Source organism: Mus caroli, unplaced genomic scaffold (genome assembly GCF_978045245.1).
Source record: "Mus caroli unplaced genomic scaffold, Mus_caroli_1 scaffold_1, whole genome shotgun sequence".
Taxonomy (NCBI): Eukaryota; Metazoa; Chordata; class Mammalia; order Rodentia; family Muridae; genus Mus; species Mus caroli.
Window position 1 is genome coordinate 62,173,595 of NW_028227256.1, and position 15,237 is coordinate 62,188,831.

A 15,237-nucleotide genomic window follows, 5' to 3' on the forward strand; every position below is an offset into this window, starting at 1 on the left:
CTTCGGTGAGCTTGGAGGACAGGAGCTACAGTTTACTGCACCAGTCCGTCCTGATCAGAACATGTCTTCAGAGACAAAACTCCCAAAATGCAAAACAAAAACAAACAATAACCCATAACCGAAAAACAAAACCAACCAACCAACCAACCAAGCAACCAAGCAAAAAACCAACAAAATGTTGCTAGAAATAACTGAAATATTTCTTTTGGGACTTTGAGCTTCCACAGGACTGAGTTCTTTTATCGTCAAAATGCTATTTCTCATTAGTAATTTGTGTCTCACACACACACACACACACACACACACACACACACACCTCCCATATCTGCCATATCGTTGTAGTGAGGAGAAAATGAAACGGAGAACTTGTGCTGTGGGTAGCTGCAGAGACTAACCCTACAGGTCTCAGGAACCCTTTATCACACTTTCATCTTGGTGGCAGATGGTCAGTGCGCATCTGGGCAGGAGGAAAGTTTTGGGCCATTCCTCTGAGGAGGCATTAGGCACTTAGGGCATTCCCAGAGATGGCTTGGGGACTCAGAGCCCAGTGCAGCGAAGCAGACACACCGAGAGTCAAGCCTGGCTGCAGCCCTGCTTCGGGATCGCATGGCATCTGAGCTCCTGGGTTGCGGACTGAGTGACTGGCAAAGGACGCATTGGCGTCCTCCGCCCCCTCCCTGCAGCTGTCCTCGGTAGAAGGCGGGACCACCCAGAGCGCTCAGGACGGGGTTCCAGACTCTGGGGCGCAGGCAGCCAGACCCCCGAGAGTCTTGGCTAGTGACTCCCGCGCCCCAGCTGCCCAGCGGTGCCTCGCTCCCCATCACAAGTTTGGTCCATACTGGACAAGTAAGCGAGTCTGGGATACACTGCTTTTGCTTTGGGCTGTTTTGGACATGGCCTGGCTGGAGACTTTCACCTACATCTGTGGATGGCTGATTCTCAGTAGCTGTCTCCTGGTTAGAGCGCAGGTAAGAGCTGGGACACCAGAACGTGCTTCCCTAGCCAGAGAAGCAAGCCCAGGGCGCGCCGCACTGCACTGGTCTGTCCACATCCTCTTCGGGCGGGAGGTCCCAGCTCCGGGCGGTTGGACCAGCTTCCTAGTGTTCAGGGATCTGGTAATGCAGAGCTGGAGGGTGAAGAACTTTGTTCTTTCTGATAATCCCCGGGGTACCCGCTTCAATCACCACAGTAGGTTTTGTTTGTTGGCAATTCACCATCATGTTTGAGAGCTTAAAACTTCTAGAATCGATGATACAGTGTAAAAGTGTAACTGTTTCTCTCTCTGATACAGAAGCGCGTATTTAAGCAAAGGGGCTATACCGAATAAATATCGTATTAAATACAGCTCGGGTCTTAAACGTTGAATAGCAGTGGTTGTAATTTTCTTATTGCCACTGTCGCTTAGGGGTTTTCTGGAAGTTCTTTCATAGTGGGTCTCTTTAATGTGCACGGAACAGTTCATCTTCATTTTTTTAAGTCAAAGAATATGTTAGGTTTATAGTTTTATTTATTTATTTTTCAAACGAACTAGAAAGATGCTTGCAGTGGTGTGTGTTTTGTGGTTTGATTTGTCCTATGATTTAAGACATCCGAGGTTATATATGTCCGGTTCGGTAGAGGGCGCACATTGACTGTCAAATAAAGATTCAATTGGTTTTTTTAAAAAAAACGTCCACAAAGTTAAAGCACCCATGAATATGTTTCGGTGGTACTTAAAATGACATTTTACACCTTTAAATGACCAAATTAAATTTTAGTTATTCAAAAGATACAGTTAAAAAAAATCCAATCTTCTAAAGTCCTAACAACATAAAATCAGAAGGTATTTCTAGGAAATATCTTTCCTGAGACATGCTAATCTTATTTAGCAGGATCAGGACATTTCATGTAGACTTATTGTGTTATGAAAAAAGAATGAGTGGACTATCATACAATGGACACTTAAAAATATGTTCTCTTAAGTTCAAAAGAAGTTTCTAAATTTGTAGAAGGAATAAGCAGGTATGGGGAGAAAGCCTTCTAGACTGGATGGTACATTTCCATTAGAGTAACAGATGATCTCCAAGGTACCACCTACATTTCTGTCTTAGGAGGTCCTTGGATACTATGTTAAAACCTCTATCTCCGTGTGTAAGGAGCAGATCTGCTCTGACCAGTTCTTTTCACTTGGTGTTCTAGGTTCCTTTCAAGAAATTAGAGATATTATTTAGCACAATAAAGAAACAAATTACTGTGAAGTCAAGAGTAGATTGTTCCAATCGCCTTTTGCTTTCAATAAAACAAGTTGGGTCTTCACTACAGCCTTTTTGAGCACATACCCACTTCTTTTTGGGGTTGTCTCCTGCAGTGACAGGACATTCAGCAGAGTCTCTGGACTCTGTCCACTAGAGGCCAGTGGCACCCCCTTGCCCTGACAGTAGCAAATATTTGCACATACTGCCAGATGTCTTTGGGTGTTGAAATTCCTCCTGGTTGGTAATTATTTTTTAACACAGATTTTTATGTCTTTTTTTCCCCCTTTTCTTTCCCTCCCACCCTCTCAGTGTGTGTGTATGTATGCGTGTGTGTGTGTGTGTGTGTGTGTGTGTGAATTAATAACCTGCAGTGTAATTACATTATATACTAAATTTTTAATCTTTAAAGAAAAACTGTAGTTTTAAACATATTTATACATCCTCTGACTTTTAGGTTTTCATCTTAAAAAGAATTATACTGGACTATTTTTTTTAAAAAAAACTTGGTAATTCTTGGTTTATTATTTTGTGGTTATTACATATTCTGAAATTTCATTAGTTAATTGGAAGAATTATAGAGCTGAAATGGATTGTGGGTATTATTTATTCAAGTGCTACCTGTTGATTCTATTAGCTAAAGCATGGGAGACAAGGTGTTTATGAAAAAGTGAATGGTAAATATATTTCTAGCTACACATATATTTAAAAATTATAAGATATTGAAAAAATACCAAATAAAACTCATCTGAAAAGAATGAACTGGTATGGAATAGATGGTTAATTGTCAGTTGACATTGGCTCACATCACTAAATAGATAACATGGACCAGTGCCCACCAATTCTTATAAAGAACGCTATGGGTTTTGTGAAGAATTAGCCTTGTCTGAAGGCACAGTTCAGTACCCATGCACTCATAACCCTGTTGTCATTACAGAATCTGGCAGTGCATGTCTTAAAGCCAGGACATGACATGACACCAGGACTATCATATAAATACACTTTGTGTTTCCTCTACTGTGCCAGTGAGCTACCAGGAAAGAGACTTTGAAATGGAGATAGGGGTGTAAGAGGTTTGTTGAGGGATGGAGTGATGTCTGTGGAAGATAAAAGGACCAGGAACAGGAGAGAGTCCACACATGTGATGCTAGCTCTAGGTCAGACTGGTTGGTGCACGGTGTACATTTTAGGAAGTGGATATTAAAGATCTCCGAGTCCAGATAAAACTCCAGGCACAGCTCACTCCATGGAAGGAAGTGTGTCACCCTGTACAGTACACGGTGTGAGCAGAGACCGATTTGCTGATTCGGCTTTCCTGTGGCCACTCTGGATGGGGTGCTAGCACTGCTGTGGTCATGCTCAGGGCATTGGATAGAGGGAGAAAAGCCTCAGGAACCTGGAGCGCTGCATTTGGATCTCTCTGTCTGCAGTAAATCTTTGAGCACAGACCTGGGTCCCTCCACTTTAATTGTTCCCTTCTGTGCAGTGAGGCAGAGGTCTGTGAACTCTACTAACCTACCCTGAAGATGCAGTCTCCTGGCAAGTCAAACACAATACCCCAGGACTCCACTCACTCAGTCACTAAATGCCCAAGAATGTGCTAAAGCACTTTTGTTTCCCATTTAATTCCCACAAGAAATCCATGAAATAGGCACTGTCATTACTTACATTTTTATACATGAGGAAAGTGGGCTAAGAAATGTCAGAGAAAGTACAAATGCAGATAGTTGCCATTAAAGCATAGGGTTTACACTCTGGCTTTGGCTTTCAGAGCTCCCATCTCCTGCCAAGCGTTCCCATCCCTTGCTGGGTGCTCCCGTTGTGGAGGTCAAGGTGGCACAGCTCAGCTAGTTTATGAGCACACATTCCCTTTGTCCAGTAATGCTCACTCCTGAGATGTTGTAGCCCGTAGGATTTCTCACCTTGGTCTATAAGGAGCACCAAAGCAGGTCTGTGCTGCTATAGAATTGGGCACAGCCTGAATGTTCATAATGGGGTACTGTATACAGCAAGAAGCAATGGGTTAAATATGGCTTCACCAGCATGATGAGATCACAAAGCAGGACGAGATGACAGAGAAGCCATGAGAGAATGAGGAAATACCATTTACATATGTTAAAACGTGTATAGTGCAAAGCACTAATGCATGCTCTGTAAACATGTTCAGATAAAAATGTGTGTCTCACATGACACGTAGGAGATAGTGAAATGTTAGTGGGAAATAAGGAAGAGAGTAGAAAAATCAGCATGTGGTCACTGTGCACTGTGCATTGTAAGAGACTAAAGTACCAAGGAGCCATTACTGGTGGATAGAACCATGAGGAGAACCCTAGGACCTGGGCAGCTAGGGCACTCTTTTTAGAAAAATCTAGCAGAAGCATGACTGCTGATTATCTCCCCACTGTGCAGACTGCTTCAAGTCTCACTGCAGCTAAGCAGGGGAGAGTTGGGGTTTTTGTTGTTGTTGTTGTTGTTTTGTTATTTACAAGGAAGACCTGTGTCCCTGGAGGGTTGGAGTCTGGTGGATTTCTCAATGGCTATGCTAACGCTGGGCCTTCTCTACAGCCTAGTAGCCCAGAGGCACAGAGATGGAAGGGAGTTACACTTTGAGTTCTCTTGGCAATTTATCAAGTTATTTTTAATTTCTGAGCACTTTTCTCAATTCTTTGGAACTAAATCTATAACATTTTCAGGTAACACCCAGACACTCTGTTCACTTTCCTGTCTCTGGCCTCAGCTGAGCTACTCATCAGCTAGGACGCTGGTTTGTCTTTTCTTCTCTTCGTTCCTTTTCCTGTCACCTCTCTGGGTTAGTAAGTCTCTGTCTCTGTCTCTGTCTCTCTGTCTCTGTCTCTCTGTCTCTGTCTCTGTCTCTCGCTCACACACACACACACACACACACACACACACACACACACACACACACTTCATTTCTCCTTTGGAACTTCATTTCCTCCACTGGGAAATGGAAGTGATAATATCATTTATGTACAGAATGTGAGAGTCTTAAGTTTAAGGATATACAAACAAGAAGAAAACCAAAGTATCAGCTCTTTCTTTTCTCCCAGTTGGATTAGCCAGGCTCACCTCAATCACATGGTGGTTGATTGAGATTACATCTACATGCGATCAGGAACTGCTTCAGGTTTTGAACTGACACAGGAGAGAATTTGTGAGGCCAGTCCCTCCATCTGTGATTTTCTCCTCTTAGTCCTCATGCCTCTCTAGAACCCAATTTCTTTCTGATAGCAATTGGATCCTTAAACCATATTACTTATGCCTGTTATAACATGTGTTATTAAGAGCATTTAATTAATATGATGTGAATCAGAATTTTTGAGAGGAACAGAAGCAAAAGTATTGGATTTGTTTGGCTTATTTTTATTTTATTTTATTTTATTTTGAGACAGGATTTTTCTGTGTTGCCCTGGCTGTCCTGGAACTCATTCTGTAGACCAGGCTGGCCTCTAACTCAGAGATCCACCTGCCTCTGTCTCCTGAGTGCTGAGATTAAAGGCATGTACTACCACCCTCTGGTTCTTATTCAAGAATTTTAAAAGTCAATTTATGCTAAAAAAAAAATGCAGGTATGGCTGCCTAAATTATACCCCAAGAGGTCAAGAACCTGGTCCTTGCCTGGTCCTTGAGGCCAGGTGCCTCATCAGTTCCAAATCCCTTGTCCCTTACTCTCCGATAGAAGCCTGGAAACGCTGGCTCTGATATCAGCAAAGGACTCATTGTCACCAATATCAGGCTAAGTCAACTGAACTGTGGCAGGGAAGGCCAAGCAAGGTGCAACAGGCTACCCGCCTCAATGGTTTATATTCCTGAATGAAAGACATACACATAGTCTTTATATTTTTAATAAGCAGTACAATAGTTGGGTGACTGCCTAGCCTCTCTGCTGCTAGAGTCAACCTCCCACCGATAATTCTGAGTTACTACTTACTAAATCCTTGGTGCCATCCTGGCTGCTCAGGACCCATTTATGCAGCCCTCTGGCCCTTGCTTTCTTGGCCCAGAGTCCAGGGCGCTCTCCTTGCTTCTCTCTACACCTCTGTGCCTCTCTTCTCTCCACACTCTCCTAAAGCAAGGCCTTTTTCTACCAGTTCCAAGCCCAGGAAACCTAAAATCCTAAGCCTAGGAATCCTAAAATCCCGCCTCTGTCTGTCCTCCCCAGCCATTGGCTGCTGGCATCTTTATTTACCAATCAGAGCCAACTGGGGACAGGTTCTCAGAAGTTATATGAAGACTCACTCCAGCAAACAGTTTTTTTTTTTTTTTTTTTTTTTTTTTTTTTTTTTTTTTTTTTTTGCGGTGGTGGTGGTGGTGGTGGTGGGGGGAGATATAATTAGGTTCGTAATACAAGCAGCTACACCTTCCTTTGACCATACCCTGCCTATCTGACTGGTATCAGAAGGCACCACCCACAATTTGGGCAAGGCTTCTCATGTCAGTTAAGGCAACCAGGACAAGTCTCCATTGAAGGATCCTACCAAGGGGATTCTAATTTCTGGTAGGTTTCTATTAAAACCAACCATAACAATCGACTTCCCTCTTTTGTCAAGGAAAATTCAGAATCATAAGGTAGTTAAATCATCTTGTTTAGCAGAAAGGGCATGTGGTGGAGTAGGATACACTGATGTTTACAAAACGATTTCCCCATTGCTAGGTCCATAGTCTCTCACACTGTGAGCCCGTACGACTTAACAAATTCAGTTAGACTTGCTAAGGATTTTCTTCATGTCACCTAGTTGAGTGTACAGCCAGAACAGTTTTACCTCAAAAACAATATCATATTTGCTCTTTGTATAAATGCTAGAAAACTGAGAGTACCTTCCTAATCAAAATACAAATGCCAACTCGTGACAGTACAACTTGGCAGGTGCCTCAAATGCCTCTCATGCTTCACTCTGGGAGAATCCCTGGAGACAAAGTCAAACACTGGACCATGTTTGCCAAAAGATCATGTTTAATATTTTAAAAGAGATGCTTCTAAATTTGAGGTTGTGCTATAAACAAATTTGGAGTGATGACAGTTCAGTAGGAGGGGAGATGAAACAAACACATGTCTTATTCTCAAATTGCTACCTCTTGTGTGTTGCCCCTCAGTCTGTATAAAAGTCTGGGTCACAGATTACACTCATACTACACATCCATTGTCCAGAGTAACACAGATTACACTCATACTACACATCCATTGTCCAGAGTAACACAGATTACACTCATACTACACATCCATTGTCCAGAGTAACACAGATTACACTCATACTATACATCCATTGTCCAGAGTAACACAGATTACACTCATACTACACATCCATTGTCCAGAGTAACACAGATTATACTCATACTACACATCCATTGTCCAGAGTAACATTTTACCTTCATTTGGATCTGACTTTGCTGACGACACATAGATTTTCTCTTTTAGAAGACTTCACTTTTTCCTCGGAACTGTTGACTAAATTGCTCAGACATCTGATCTACTCTAAGAATAATTTCTCATTGGTTTCTTTCCTTTCACTCACAAAGGCTGATAGTCATATCTTTATATTGAAAAATGAGGAAACTAAGGCTTCATTCCTGGGTTTAGCATTAAAAAAAATCTATGTACTTTATGTACTTATTTACTCTGTGTGTTAGTCTCTCTCTCTCTCTCTCTCTCTCTCTCTCTCTCTCTCTCTGTGGTGTCTTTGTTGTGTGTATACCAACACATGTGTGCAGATGCCTGACTCTGGCTACATCTGTAGATGTCACCTGTCCCTCTCTGTGATTCTATACATTTTATTTGAAGCAGAGTTTCTCTTTAGACTTGGGCCTTTCATTGTCTCTTCTGAGTCAAAAGCCAGCAAGTCCCTCCTTTCCCACGGAGAGCCGGTGTGAATAGGACACCTCCCTTTTAGGACACCTCACTTGTTGCCTGGGTGCTGGTATTCAAACTCAGTCACCACAATTGCCTAGCAAGAACTTTTAGTGATCTCTCTAGCCTTACTGGGCTCACCAGTTTGAAAGGCTGTGGAAAACTAATGATTTGTCTAGGTCTCATGTTAAGTTTTCCTTGTGTTCTTAATCGACATGCAGAGTTGTAACTACGGTGGGTGTACAGAGTTTCCATTGTCGTATACAAGTTTATAGTTTGGTGGCTGTATTATTAATAATGATCTTATCTCATTGCTTCTGTTCAAAATTGGCCTTCTCACTGATGATTGATATTAGCCATGTTAGTTTTCCTAGTTTCTACTTTCCCCCAGGATGGTGCAGCTGTGCTCTACGGCAGATGTGTTGCTTCAGGGTAGCACTAGTGACAAATGGCTTGGCCATTGGCCATTGATACTATTATGTGTCCATCTATAATTTGGCCCACATTCTGATTCTGTAATCTCAAATTCTGTCTGTTAACTGCCTGAAGGAAATTATTTCCTTGACAATTTGTCATGTCTCAAATTAGGCCAATGTCATTTGTATCTGAGTACCTATTGCCTGGTAGCCATTTCCACATGGAATGAACTACACAGTAGTAAAGCATAGCAGCAATCACCCCGGATAGCAGAAGGAGCTCCACGAAGTCCTCCTGGGAGACCATGTCTTTCCACTGGGTTTCAACAGGCATGTGTCTGACCACTGCATTTCTTCTCTTCCCAGAGCAACAGTAGAAGGTTTTGAGCTCTGACATAATAAGGGACTCAGATTTCTTTGGGCTACCCATGCATTTTTAGTCTAAATCTGAGCCCAAGACAAAAATGGTTTAGATCCCCATTTATTATTTATCTATGTTAGTATTAAGCTAATATATACTTTCAGTTATATGATACATAAAATTTTATATATTACAGCTCTCTCTCATGCACACAGATACACACACACACAGAGGGGAGAGAGAGAGAGAGAGAGAGAGAGAGAGAGAGAGAGAGAGAGAGAGAGAGAGAGAGAGAGAGAGAGAGAGAGAGGGGGGGGGGGGAAGAGAGGAAGAGGAAGAAAGAGAGAGAGGAAGAGAGTGAGAGAGAGAGAGGGGGGAAGAGAGAGGGGAAGAGAGGAAGAGAGAGACAGAGAGGCTGTTTGTCAAAGGCTGACAACTTGAAATTGTTAGATTGTGTTCCAAATGAACTGAGGGCTGTTGTTTGGGCTGTTGAGCTGTTTTGGGCATGCTACTTCGTGATGCTTCCAACACTGTTCCAGACGTAGTTGCAGAGAAGTAATTGTTATGGAAACTTTAAGATCTAAACCATCAGTTCACAGCCTTTGAATACAGTCAGATATCACTGGTGTGCAGAAAGAAAGAAGTGAGGTATCTAAGAAACCAGCACTTACAAATGGTGAAGTAAATTAGGTCAGAATTCAGTAGTGTAAGAACCACACTTAAATAGCAGCATTATTGTTGATATACTAATTTTGAAAATGATTTACATGGAGAATATAAGGTATTGATGAATTTGATCATGTATCATTTTCACATTTCTGAAGTGTTCTAGTACTGAAAACATTTTACTTATAAATTTTATCTAATTAGCTACCTTGAGTAATTTCACAACTAAAATTACCATCAAAGGAGCATTCACTACAGATTACATTCTTGGTATAAATGGTGACGGTGTAGTACATCTTATACAGCTGCATGCCCTAAAGCATCCCCCTAACTCTTCCCTAGGCAATAGCCACTGTACTATTTATTTTCTTATATGTTTTGCATCTTTCATGCAGTGAAGGCAGTGCATATTTTCTTATTATTATTCCCATTACAGTAGGTTATTTTGAGTTGATATAATTTCAGTTCTCAAACTTTATTTCAAAAACTTCATTCACTTAAACATAAATTAAGAAACTATAGTCTGACATCCAAATATGACCTACAACCTACTTCTGTATACATGCTGAGATCTAGTAAAGAGTTTAAAATTTTTTAACGTTTGGATGAAGATCCAAAGAAAGAACTAGGTTAACATCAGCAATGAAGCGTATTGATTCCAGGTGCTGTTGCTATGGTACTTCATGAATAGTGCCTCATTCTGTGGTCTTCCATTTCTAAATATGTTACTTCAAGCCAGTCTCAATCAAAAGACAGGATACATCATAACTAAGGACTTTCTGTAAAATACCCGATCAGTGCTCCTCAAAACTGAAGATAATTAAAAATGAGGAAGTATGGAAGCCTAAGAAAGCATCCTGCACTGTGCTGTGTTTTTTGATAAGATGCTGGAACATAAAACATTAAGAGCTATCAAATTGGGGTTTCTCTTAGACTTTAGGTCTCTGACACTGGAATTCAATTTTATTTCAAGTCACAAATGGTCACACATGCCCAGAACAAGTGACTGTTTTGCTAAATGTAGTTCTTTGTTGTGTATGCAATGGTTGCCTCTGGAGTGACAGACACTGAGGAGGAAGTGCTGCTCGTGTGTTTTAGCTACACTACCTTTCCCACATCACTGTAAGGTGAGGAACGACATGTGCGGGTGTGCTCCATGTCCTTGATGTAATCTTCTCTTCTCCCTTCATACAGCATGTTGCTTTCATACGAAACTAATAAATACTGATGAAATGGATAGTGGATATATGGGTGTATATCTTCCCATTATAAAGTCCCCAGTTTTAAGGCAAGGAGATAGATGGAGATCATTTAGAGTAACCTATTTCTTTAAGAGATAAATAAACCTAAAGTCATGTTGCATCTTGTGTCTAGGCTTCTTTGATAATTTTTGTGATAGTACTAAATTTAGTCTTCTATTTCTATGTAACATAACTGCCATGTTGTGAAAGAATTAGTAATGTGTTATGTCTTGATAAAATGCTAGGTATTTTCACTGTTTACTATTTTTTCTAGTTACATTATTATTTAATGTAATCAGTTAATCATAGTTTAGAGTTTCCTTACATTTTCTGGTGGTGCATTTAAAATTATCCAAAAAAATTTTGCTATGTGAATTAGTTATCTTTTTATTACTGTAATCAAACACCAGACAGAACAAACTTAAGGGAAGACTGACTTATTTTGGCTCACAGTCTCAAATGATTTGTTCTGTATGGTTGCTTGAACCCTGTGCAATCTGACAAAACAGTGTGACAGTACAACCTTGTGGTGGTGGTGAGATGTTCACTTCATGGAACTAGAAAGCAGGGATGAGTTAGGAAGTGACCATAGATAATATACTCCTAAGGACCCACCCTGGTTGACCACCTAATTCTTTCATCTCTACCCCATCTTCTAGGTTCTAAAGTGCCCCCAAGTAGTACCATCATCTGGGACCTAGTGTTCAGTTCATGAGCCCGTGGAAGACAGTGGATATTCCAATCACAATAGTGTATCCTGATGGGGGACTGTTCCAGTTAGCTTGATTGGGAATGAAATAAGGAGAGCATTATTCTGCCTTTAAGATGATGGGGAATGATGGCGTGTTCTTTGCTTCCACAGCTGGATTCTGACGGCACCATCACTATAGAAGAGCAGATTGTTCTTGTTATGAAGGCTAAAATGCAGTGTGAACTCAACATCACAGCCCAGCTCCAAGAAGGAGGTAATGGTGCCAAGAAATGTCTTTTCTTTGTGTTCTTCACTGTAACCAGCACAAAAATCAGAGAATCCTCCTCAGTGTTAAGGAGGTCCTCATCAACCATCTTCTGTGTGTCTATGTGGAAGGTCTGTAGAGAGAACAAGGTTCTTCCATCTCTGTACCACACATACCTTCCCTCTCTTATGAAGGAAAGGACCAGTCTGATTAGTGGGTTTTGGAGTATATCAACTGGGCATGTGCACATCTGGCCTCTCTTTGGATTTGTCTATTGTGTGGGGTGAGCATGTTGGCTTGCTCTTGACTGTGTAGTGAGCTGGGAGGAGGAGGAGACACAGCCCCTGTGAATATCATCTCCAATCTCAGCTCGGACCAGACTCTAAGCTACGTTCTACCGAAAACTTTTAAAATAAAATGGTAATTTATTTCCCAGGAAAATTTTTCTTCTTCTTCCTCTTCTTCCTCTTCCTCCTCTTCCTCATCTTCCTCTTCCTCCTCCTCCTCTTCTTCTTTCTTCTTCTTCTTCTTCTTAAACTTCTTCTTCTTCCTCTTCCTCTTCCTCCTCTTCCTCCTCTTCCTCCTCTTCCTCCTCCTCCTCTTCCTCCTCTTCCTCCTCTTCCTCCTCTTCCTCCTTTTCCTCTTCCTCTTCCTCGTCTTCGTCTTCGTCTTCGTCTTCTTCTTCTTCTTCTTCTTTTTGGAGTTTTTGAGTCATCTCTTACTTATTTCTAAATTCAGGTCAGAAATGGGGGTTGATTTACTGAGTTTCCTAAGTTTCAACTAACTGAACAAAGCAATGTCTCTAAAGCTATCTATACCTCATATAATTTTCAGGTTAATATCTGCTTATGCTGGTTTGTAAATGTTCAGAAACTGTGACTGATTTTCCATTCATTATGATCATAAAATGTAGTTTGCATGATGATGATTTATCAAAGTGTGTTGAGACTTGGTGGCCTTTACTGCAGCCACTCCTGATGAATGATCTATGTGGTTTTCAAAGGAATGTGTGTGCTCCACTTTCCAACGCTGTGTTTTATAGAATCCTCCAGGTTAAGCTTATCAGTTACACTGTTCATATGTTCTGTATCCAGAATAATGATCACTTGACCTTTTATTTCTTAAGATACATGTTTTTATAATAGCTTGATGGTGAATATTTTCATTGAAAAGTTCATTGAGTATTTCTCAAATCAAGTACTTTGAAACTATGTTACTAAATACATTTAAGTTTAGAAATTCATGTCTAGTGCTTAAACATGTTATCAATATAAAGGCTTCTAATACTCTATAGATACTTATGATTGGAATATTAAAATTATATATACTTAAACAATCACATTAAAATAGTAATATTTAATCAACACCAATTTCTTGCTTTGTTAATTTACTGTAACTTTTTCAATCCTTTAAAAATGTTTTAAATGTGATATCATGTACACAATTTTAAACTTAACAGTTTTACCTACATCTAAGTTTACTCTTCAAGTACTATGTATGTTCACATTATTGCATATCATAACCTCCAGAAATTTTTTATCTTGAAAATTTGTGATACTATCTTTTAAACAAGTACTTATATTTCCCATTAGTTTATTAAACTTTTCATACATTTATATTTTAGGAATATCTTTTTTGTTTTGTTTTGAGACAGGATTTGACTATATAGCCAGGAACTCACTATGTAGATCAAGCTGACCTCAAACTCACAGAGATGCAACCTGCCTCTGCCACTCAAGTGCTTAGATTAAAGGTGTGCTCAGCTAGGAACATTTTATGCAAACAGTTCACACACGAATTTTTCCTTATTTATTCTGATAATCTTTGTCTATTAAACAAATAATTTATTCCAGTTATAGTAATTGTGAGTGCTAATGTGCAACATTGGAATTGAATTCTACCATCTTATTTAGACTCCCGAGTCCCTTCCATTCCTTCTCTCTAATCTTTGGAATTGATTGAAACACTGCTGCTCATTTCTTTAAAATACTTTTATTTCATGTGTATGAATATTTTACCTGTATGTATGTGCATTGCACATGCGCCTGGTGCTGTGGAGTTCAGGAGATGGCATCAGACCACCGGGGACAGGAGTTACAGATGATTGTGAGCCATCTCTGCAGCAGTATTTTTGCTTACTATATTCTATCCTGCCCCAACATCTATAGCTAATTATTAGGACACTTAATTCCTTTAGTGGCTACTCTAGAATTAAAAGGTGTATATTTAATTTAGAAAGTTTAAAAGTTATCCTAATTTCTTCTTTCCATATAACATCAGTATACTGGGGCACTTTTATTGTTTCCAAATTGTAAGCTATTGTCACACAGGATTTTAGTTTGATCTTAATTTTATATTAATTTTCCCTCTTCCTGGTGTATTTTTGTCTCTCATTTATTTTGTATTTATTTACATTGGAATGTGCTTATTGTGCTCTGAGTTTTTGTTGGCTTGGAGATGACTTTTTTCAGTTACAATCTTAATATATATTTTTGGATCTATAATCCTTGCTTAAAGTGCATCTGGTAGTGTCTGTACATACTATCTCATTTTTGTTCTAGATCCTCTTGCTACTACTGCTGAAGCAGTTTTCAGTCTTTGATGGTGATCTGTCTTTCTTTCTTTCTTTCTTTCTTTCTTTTTTTTCTACTTTGTTCATGTGTTCTGAAGACTTGAATGAGACTGAATTCAAAAGAAATGCACTAAATTTCAAGGGAATTTCAAGACAATGTAGCATTATGGTTGTGACATGGTAACTGTCATGAGTCAGATTACAGTGATAAAACAGAGCAGAAAAGTATGAGAAAATTTCGGTCCACAGAGGATGATCCACATTGCAGGCGCCCTAGCACGCCCATGATCTTAGGATCACTGGGGCGTGGAACACAACATCTGTTCCAAACCAATCTCAACGGGGCCTGTGACAGCAGGACACATGAGCCCTGCCTGACCAGCAGCTTGGGTTCCTTCTGATCGGTGCTGGTATACCTTGGTTTCGAACATACCAGACAGCCCCACATTCCCCAGAGGAGACACCACTTCTAGGCGATGTAACATGCCCAGGATCTTAGGATTTCAGGATACCAGGATACCAGGAGCTTGGTCAAACCAGGATCTCAAGGTCTCAGAGGAAGCTTGACTGCCGAGAACTCTGTCACACCCAGGATCTCAGGTTCATAGGATCCCAGAATCACAGGATCACAGAGAAAGCTGGAGTCTGAGTAGTCCTGAATCAACTGGGATTATAGGAAGGACAGGCTCCAATAAGATATATTGAGGGCAGCAAGACCTTGCCATCATCGGAACACAGTTCTTCCACTACAGCAAGCCATGGATACTCAAGGATACCGGAAAAGCTGATTTAAAGTCACATTTCACGATGATAATAAGGACTTTAAGAAGGACATAAGTAACTCCCTTTAAAAAAATACAGGAGAATATAGGTAAATAGGTAGAAGACCTTAAAGAGGTAACACAAAAATTCCTTAATGAATTATAGGAAA

At 40.3% G+C, this 15,237-nt stretch overlaps 1 protein-coding gene across 1 annotated transcript in view; it reads left to right on the forward strand.

Moving 5' to 3' along the window:
- Positions 1-890: 890 nt before the first annotated feature.
- Pth2r (parathyroid hormone 2 receptor) overlaps positions 891-15,237 on the forward strand; it is an 82,458-nt gene continuing 68,111 nt past the window's right edge. The window contains exons 1-2 of the mRNA XM_021168416.2: positions 891-968; positions 11,641-11,743. Coding sequence (XP_021024075.1) covers positions 894-968; positions 11,641-11,743 — 178 coding nt within the window. The 5' untranslated portion in view covers positions 891-893. The remainder of the gene's footprint in view (positions 969-11,640; positions 11,744-15,237) is intronic.